Source organism: Sander lucioperca, chromosome 17, assembly GCF_008315115.2.
Source record: "Sander lucioperca isolate FBNREF2018 chromosome 17, SLUC_FBN_1.2, whole genome shotgun sequence".
NCBI classification, from domain to species: Eukaryota; Metazoa; Chordata; class Actinopteri; order Perciformes; family Percidae; genus Sander; species Sander lucioperca.
In genome coordinates this window covers 26,518,849-26,527,719 of record NC_050189.1, presented here as the reverse complement: position 1 = coordinate 26,527,719, position 8,871 = coordinate 26,518,849, and the positions used below count along the sequence as shown (strand labels likewise).

The window sequence follows — 8,871 nt, the reverse complement described above, 5'->3', positions numbered from 1 at the left end:
AGCAGACCAATCACAGTTGTTGCCGCCGCGACGTGTAGTTAAATTTTTTGAGAGGTGCACGTCAGGCTACGGCGTAGGGTCCGTATCTACGTACATATCTACGTACGTACCTACTGCGTGGATTCAACGCAGAAGCATAAATTGGGCTTAAGGAGGTTGGTTGGGGTGGTGGATGGGTCAAACAGCACAGGACTTTCACCCAGGAGACCGGGGTTTGTGTCCCATTCTCGTCCCGCGTGTCACAGAAACGTACATTTAATAACCCCACCCACGGTCTTGTCCTAAACCTAACCGTCCCGTTCTTGTGCCGCATGCCAGTTAAACGTACGTCCCGTCCCAGAGCGTCATGACCAAGCTCATCTAAAAATGACGCCAAAAGGCTAGACGCTAAAGAGACTTTTTGCGTCAGTAACGAACACCAAACGCACCTGACCAAGTGCCGCTTTTTTGATGCGCTGGGAGTGAGAATGTGTCGTTTGTGACATCAATAAGGTCAGTCCAAAATGCCAGACCAGCTGGAAACATCTGTGTCTGATCCGTGCTTTGTCCACATTAGCAAGACTGGACAACAGTAGAAGCTGTTAGGTTTACCCCATACCTGAAATGTCTTAACCTGTTTTAACCTTTTGACCTTTTAAGTCTGAAAGGAAGCTGTTTAGGAAGTACAACTTTTGCCCTTCTTTGCCAAATATACAAGGGAAATGTTTCTATCAAAATCAATAAGAGCTAAAACGCCATTATATGACTAAAAAAGTGTTTCAAAATAGGATTTCCTGTGTGTGCCATGTAACTCCTCCTTCTCTTCACCTTCTGGAAGCTCAGAATGCCAACTAGTAATTAGGATAATACAGCAGATTCAAAGTGTGCTAATGTTAATATAGTTGGTAGGTCAGTACAAGCTTTGAGAAAAATCATGCCGGCCGCCTCACTCTTCAGCACATCTCCGGTTGCATTTTTGCTGCCCGGCAGCGCAGGATTTTCAGGAAGCTGTCGATCTTGTGGGAGTCGCGGCGGAAACAGGACAACAGGAAATTGAAGTTGATCAATTTGGAAATCCTGTCCTCGCCGATGTCATTGCCTCCTCTGTAGGGCAGCGAGGCGATGGTCTGAGCCGCCGGACCCATCTGGCAGAGACAGGAGGCAGAGAAAGTGAGACAACTTGGGCAGCGCTGCCTGGAAGGCACTAGGATTAGGCAATGGTTATGGTTAGGGTTGAGGTTAGGGTTAGGTGCCTTGAAGTCAACGGTCGTAGCACTGCCTGGAAGGAGACGTTGGGGACTTAAAATACCATCGAGCCAATGCTGCAGCACCTCTGCCTGAAACACTCTGTCTGAGCTCTTGTCCCACCTTCCTGAAAAGCCCAGTCTGCCCTGATTGGTCAGCCAAACTCAAACAAGCCACTGGGTGGGCTGTGCTTGCTCAGGTAGCACCAATGGGCAGAAAATATGAAAAACTGGGCTAGCATTCCCAATCAGTGACTTCACTAATGGAGGAATTTCATGCAGTTGAGAAAAAGTGCTGTCTGTTGAAGAGAAAGCTCCATTTGGAGAATAATGTTTTTTTTTTTAAATTCTTTATACATCAATTACATGCACGGACAACTATAGACCACACTAAAAGACGGGACAAATAAAAATCAATTTAAAAAAGGACAATAGGGGCTCTTGAACTTTAAAGTTTAGTTTTGAAGTTTTTTTTAAATGATTGGAAAAGCAAAACAAGGATTTGTCTTCCCACACCTTGCCAGATAGGATGTCCAGGCCGTCTCCCAGGTTCTTGGAGTGCTCCTGCAGCTCCTGGATCTTGTTGGATATGCTGCTCTGGGCCGGGTGAGGCAGGGTGTTAGCAGAGGTGGAGAGGACCGCCAGGGGGTCTTCCCAGGCTTGGAGCAAGGAGCGAGCCAATGACAACAGGTCTGACTCCTGGAAGAAGAAGTCAAAAAGATGGCAATAAGATGATACAATTAGCTGAAGGGTAAAAGCGTGATTTATGCTTCTGCAGAGGCTTCATGCAGAGCTTTTTCCTTAGCCTACTCCTTAAGAGAATGGCAGACTCGCTCTGCTGACTGGCTTTTACTTCATGTTCCACAAGCTCGCTCTGAACTTTTTACGTTTAACTTTGGCGCACCTGACTCCTAGAACAAACTACAGCACTTCCTTGAAATCCGTGGTGGAATGTAACTAAGTACATTTACTCAAGTACTGTACTTAAGTACAAATGTTGAGGTACTTGGGTCGTTTCGTTTTATGCCACCTTCTACTTCAACTCCACTACATTTCAGAGAGAACTATTGTACTTTTTACTGTGCTAAATAAATATTCTGCTAAGATTTTCTTTATATTTTAATATGCTTACTGACTTTTTTCTCAGAATTCTGACTTTAAACTCAGAAGTCAAATAAAATTTCCACGTGGCCCTAATCCTCTTCCGTAGTTTTGACTCATGCATGTTAGCAATCGAAAAAAAAAAAAGATACATTTACTCACTGATACTTGAAGAGCCTGGTACTTGTCAATGGGTGTCTGCAGAGAGGCGGTGTGGCACATTGAGGGGCGGGGCATGATCACCCGGCCTATAGGAGGGAATTGAGAATCCTAGGAGGGGGCCAGAAGAGGATGATTATTATATATTTTGCCTCATGTATTTTATTCCCGCTGCGCTGAATACATGAAAAAACTGGACTAGCATGCAAGTAAAAGGTGGTATAACGCTACTCAGAATGAATGTGGTTATCTGCTGAATAGGGCATGGGGCGAGGGAAATATTGTACTTTTTGTGTGTGGGGTGTCGGTGGGGAGAGTTCAGTAGAAGGACAACTGTAGTTACTTTATAAATTGAGATGTTTGCACACAAAACACATGTAGTTTATAAAATACGATGTTTCATTATAAAATTAAACTACCCAACAATATTAGCCTGACAAGCCAGACCCACATCCAGATGTTGGGTCTGGGAACACACCATTGGCAGGGCTCAATCTGAGGGGCGGGATAAACGGTTGTCTTTCAAATTCCCTCTGCACGCAATAGGATAGCGCTACAACCAACCAGAGCAACGAAGAAGGTAGCGGAGCTAGTTGATAGATTAAACTTTTCCCGTATCCGGTCGGCAAAACTCCGAACACATCTTCCTTTTTTAAGAATGACTTCAGTGCCGTTCTTTGTTCTTTTCTCAAAGTAAAGCTTAACTCAAGACTTCCAGAGTCGCGGCTAAAGCCGATTCGAAAGACCGCTGTTCGCCAGCAGCAGTAGCCATCTTCTTTGTTTTCAAGTAGCAGGAATTCACGCGGAACCGTCGTAACTCTATGTTAAGCCCGCCCACCGACTCTATACACGATGTGATTGGCCCGGCTAGAGTTTGGCTTTTCCAGCTCACAAGCTACTTTTTTACTCCACTACATTCATCTTCCAGCTTTAGTTCCTTTACAAATTAAGATTTTTGCACACAAAAACATATATTTTTTTTAAAATACGATGTTTTATTGTGAATTAAAGAAAGGAGAAATTAAGAAAGGCCTACAAGTCCAGCTGAAATGATTAACCGATTAAACACTTAGTTGATTAACAGAACTGTTTGGATCCTTTCCAGTTTCTAAAACGTGAGGATTTTTCTGCATTGAGTACTTTTACTTTTAATACTTAAAGTACATTTTCCTGATGATACTTACATACTTTTACCTAAGTAACATTCTCAACGCAGGACTTCAACTTGTAACAGAGTATATTTACAGTGTGGTGTTAGTACTTTTACTGAAGTGAAGGATCTGAATACTTCCACCACTGGCACGCACACACACACACACACACACACACACACACACACCCCAGGTACTGACCAGGTCATGGCTGAGGGTGGTGCTGAGGGAGTGCAGTATGTCGGAGCGCTCAGAGGCTCGGTCCAGCAGGTCGTTGATGGCGACGGCCCTGCACGCTGCCACCATATACAGCACTGTGGAGCACGGATACAGAGACGTGTTGTTTTTTCAACTGTTTAAAGTCATCTGTGTTTGTAAAGCCAAATGTCACACACAGTCTCTTCAGAGGCTTTACAGATCCACATCAGAAACAGCCCACACTGTGGGAATTGAAAGGGGTTGGTGCTGTAAAGTTAAGTGTTAATTCGAGAAAGAAAACAGGACTGAAAAGGTGTAGGCTGAATCCTAAGCTTATTACACCTTCCCTTTTTAATATAATTTTAGTAAGTGTTAGTTCTGGATTAGTTTAGCCTGTCCTAAGCAGAAGCTGTAACAGATTTGCATGACACTTCAGTGTCTTCTACACCCCATTTCATTTTATGTTTTATAAAGGATTTAATGAATGAATTTTGTTGTTAAAAATTAAAAAGCATAATTACTAACTCTTTTAATGGTGACGATAGCCCGACCAATACTAGATTTTGGAGGCTGATAGAGCACAATGAGTTAAAAAAAATCCAATATCGATATATATTGGCCGATATTCTTTTTGTGTCTGTTTTACATGAGCACATAATAAAATATAAAAAAATACGTGTTAAAAGCATCCCTTAAATGTGGTTATTAAAACTGTGATCGATACGTGATTGATATGGACTAAACGGGACATTTTACAGTGCAAAAAAACCCCTGTGGCATTTTTTTATACTACAGTTTCTTAGTTACTTATCAGCTGCCGATGCATGAATTCCACAGTTTTTCGGCAGAGTTTTTGCAGATTTCCCACTGATTTTACACAAATTAAGATAAAATAAAACTCAGAATGTTAACACATCTCCACCCCAAACAGAAAAATGATCTGGTAAATTCCACAGATTTTCATTGTGGTTCACCACTGAAAATTGTAAAAACAAATAATAAAATAAATAATAATAATAATATCTGCATATTCCATTTGGGTCTGCTTATCAGCTGACATATATTCTTTTCACCAATATACTGTGTCTGTGATGAGCTAATATTGGCCGATATAAAGGTCCGGGTGATAAGTTATTACACAATGTTTAAAATCTCTGATATGAGCAGCAGGACATGTACAGTTTGATTAAATATTACACACTCTGGTTTTCATTTATCAGAAATCTATTAACATTGTAAAAAATATATATACATGTGTGTGTATATATACATTTCTTATTATTTTGGTGTAATAGCATTGTACAGATTCCACACAAAGAAATGCAAAAAAAACCCTGTCATAGATAGACAAAAAAAAAGACGTTCCAGGTTCATCTCACCTGTCATGAAGATTTTGCTTCCATTGTTTTTTCTGTGAGCCATCTCTCTTCTTCTGCCTCCTGTTTGTTGGCCTTTGCTTCTTTATCTCGGCGCTTCTGTCTCTTCCTCTTTCTCCACTCTGGCTCCATTATATAGCTCCTTGGCCTCCACTGGTTTGGTTATGCAGCAGTGTTTGCTGATTGTTTAGTCCCGCTCATAATGAGAAACATAGGGAAGGAGATTTAAATGGATGCAACAGGATGTGTGTGTGTGTGTGTGTGTGCGTGTGTGGTTCCTCCCAGGTGTTAATTAGACGGATGAATATAAACACTGATGTTCACACCCTGCTGAGTGCTATGTCTTAATTCATTACATCATCATTTGATGGTTAAATTACTGATGACCTATGAGTCCATTACTGACCTGATCTTTCAAACTTACCCCACCTGCTACCTGTATTCTCAAACATGCAGCCGAAAAATCCTTTTCCAAAATGCACTTAAAATAGTGAAAGTTTTTTTTTTTCCCCTCCAGACATGCCATTATGAACAGAGAACATACATCTGTCATATTTTATTGCTGTTTAATTGTTCCATATTGGCTTTTAAGGGAGACACTACACTGTAAACCTTTGATGTAAATTTACAGCTAGAATCTCACAGTATCTTACTGTTTTAATTAGTGCTGTCAAACAATTCAAATATTTAATCCCGATTAATCGCATTAATGTCATAGTTAACTCGCAATTAATCGCACATTTTTCTCTATTCTAAATGTCCCTTGATTTCTTTTTGTTCCATTATTTTTTTTCATTTTAATGCTCTTATCAACATGATACAACGATACTTTTAAAACGGTGCCTGAACCGAAAGATTTATTTATATATATATATATATATATAAATAAGGCACCAAAATCTGCGTTGCTATTCGGTCCGGTAGATGACGGTCTTAAGGAACCGGTGCCGTATTAGCACCGGGTCTCGGACCCCCCCCAAATAAAAACTCTTCTGATCTACACGATTCACGTGAATGACAGTTTCACATTAAAAACGGCGATTTCCACCGAAAGCAATTAGTTTGCAGGTATGTACTACTCTTTGGCCGCCTCGCAAGCCCAAACAAGTGTGTCTGTTGTTTAGTTTCCGGTCTAGCTAGATCCGGTGTGGTGTTGTAGTTTTTCTAACGTTACTAGTTGTTGCAACAGCATGTGAAAAAAACTACAAAGTTTGCTATGCCAAAAAGAACGTTAATCTTGAGATAAAAAAAATTACGGCGTTAAAATGGGTTTGCGATAACGGCGTTAATAACGCGTTTAACTGACAGCACAAGTTTTAATGTAATACAGGACCATATTGTAAATGGCAATGCATTCTGGGAGTAAATAAAAAATATTACAGCACTATCTGCGAATGTTATGGATTACAGGTATTTACTGTTAATACCAATGCATCTTGGGAAAATGAAGGAAAAGGCGTGAATTACACTGCAGCCAGTATATTGCTGTAAATTCACATAATACAGTAAGACACTGTATGTCTATTTACAGTAAAATACCTTAACATTTAAAAACTGTATGCTTACTGTAAATTGCTGGCGAAGCTGCTGCCATTATATGACTGTACGTTTATGGTGAAACGTTTTACAGTGCATAGGCTAAACCACAATTTTTCAATTTTGAGTTTTTTGGGCTATTTTGTTTTAATAACATGTCTTCTTTCAGACTATTGCGGAATAAAAATCATCCAAAATACACATTAAGGTTAATTATTTTATTATTATTTTACCCCACGTTGTCTATTTGGGCCCGTACATTTCTCCTAAATTCACCCAGTTAGCATTAGATAATGCCTCATTTGCATATATTTAAACATATTTAAACAAACTTGTAATACAAAAATAATTGTCTTCATGTAGGTCAGACGTCCCGAAAAATTCGGGACCGTCCCGAAATCCAAGCAGTTGTCCCGAATCCCAAATCCTGCCCTAATTGTCCTGAAAATTAGAGCAAAGTCTTAACAGCAGATTCTCAGGTAGTTATAGTCTGATAGAGCATTAAAAACTGTTCATGGTGATTGAGGACTGGGTAGGGAAATACCCCTGGATTACTGCAGTTTTACGTGATGCAATCAAAGCGTTTTGCAAACTCAAAAAAGAGTGGCATGCACAGCAGATAAATTAGATACACGCAATGGACAAACATATAGACACTAACATTCCCCCCCCTCTTTTGTCCCTTTTTCTTTTATCTTCTTTAGTGCACCTACAGACACCAGTTGTGGTTAAACAACCCTTTTTAAAATTAGCAGAAGACAGACTACTGTAGGTGATGAGGAGCTCAACGGGGACGTCTGCTGGACATGCGTGGAATAGCAGGTCTAAAATGTCCCTGCAAGCTAGACAATGGAATAAATACAATTAGTGATCTTCATAAAGATGGTGTATTCATGTCATTCACTGACTTAGTCCATAAGTACAAATTGGAAGAGAAAGGAGACTTTTGGAAATACTTCCAAATCAGACACTGTGTGATGAAAAAGTTTCAGTCAGGTGAAGTGGGTAACCCAATTGTTGACTATCTTGACAACCCGTTTAACCATTAGGCGTCAACATTTTACAAAAGCTCAATTTATTTAATTAGTAGCATATGTGACAATTTGAGATTAATTTAGCAGCGAGACCTTGGTTGTGCAGTTGAAATGGATACATGGAAACAGATTATGGCTAATAATGGTAAATATATCAAGGAAGCTAGGGGAAAATGTATTCAGTATAAAATACTGCACCGGTACTACTTGACGCCAAATAGGCTTTTCAAAATAGGACTAATAATTACCAACACGTGTTGGAAATGTAAAACAGAGATGGGCATCTTTTTGCATCTCATTTGGGAATGCTCTATGGTCAAACCGTTTTGGCATAAAATATTGGAATTCTTAGGGACATGGGCAGGAGTAATCATGGCAATATCTCCAAGACTATGCATTTTGGGAGATAAAACAGAAACGCCAACCCTGACAAAAAGCACATATTCAGTTCTGATGGTTGGGATAGCCTCTGCTGCCAGAATTATATTGAGACACTGGAAATCACCCATAACCCCAACAATGCAGGAGTGGAAACTCCTCATGGGTGAGACAGCATCATATGAGGTTATGCTGGCTAGGATAAGGGGCAAAGAGCCTGGGACTCTGGGGATTTGGGATTACTTTATGGTCCACCTGACCTCTAGCTAGTAGCCTGATTATGGGACTGTAACCGGATTCTTATACCATCTCTATTTCATTTACTGATATTTTGTTTGATTGTTTTATTTAACTAATACTGCTGTACTTTTTGTCTGCTCAGCTTGTACATTTTTCATTTTCACACTCCTTGTGACCAGGATATCTTATGCTTTGACTGAAATGTTATTTCACTATCTGACCTCTTCGTCGTATTTGTCTTCTGTAAGCTGTACCATATGAGCTGTTGTTTGTCATATTGCAAATAAAAATTTAAATTACAAAAAAATAAATGTCCCTGCAAGACAGCCCACAGGGAAAACAGAGGGAGAGGACAGAATAGACACAGAGAAGACACACACAACTGAGACACAACTGCTTCTTGTACATTGCTGTGACATTGCATGCAGAAAACGTCATGGTAAATATCTTTTTTTACCAGTATCTCCTCTCTTTT

General features: G+C 40.1%; 1 protein-coding gene across 1 annotated transcript; it reads right to left on the bottom strand.

The window, feature by feature from the left end:
- Positions 1–443: 443 nt before the first annotated feature.
- On the bottom strand, positions 444–5,327 carry prl (prolactin). The gene is made up of 5 exons (XM_031303795.2): positions 5,212–5,327; positions 3,836–3,948; positions 2,487–2,594; positions 1,740–1,922; positions 444–1,124 (listed from the first exon to the last, which is right to left on the bottom strand). Exons 1-5 carry the CDS (start codon positions 5,252–5,254, stop codon positions 933–935), a joined length of 639 nt encoding a protein of 212 aa, XP_031159655.1. The 5' UTR covers positions 5,255–5,327; the 3' UTR covers positions 444–932.
- Positions 5,328–8,871: the final 3,544 nt, after the last annotated feature.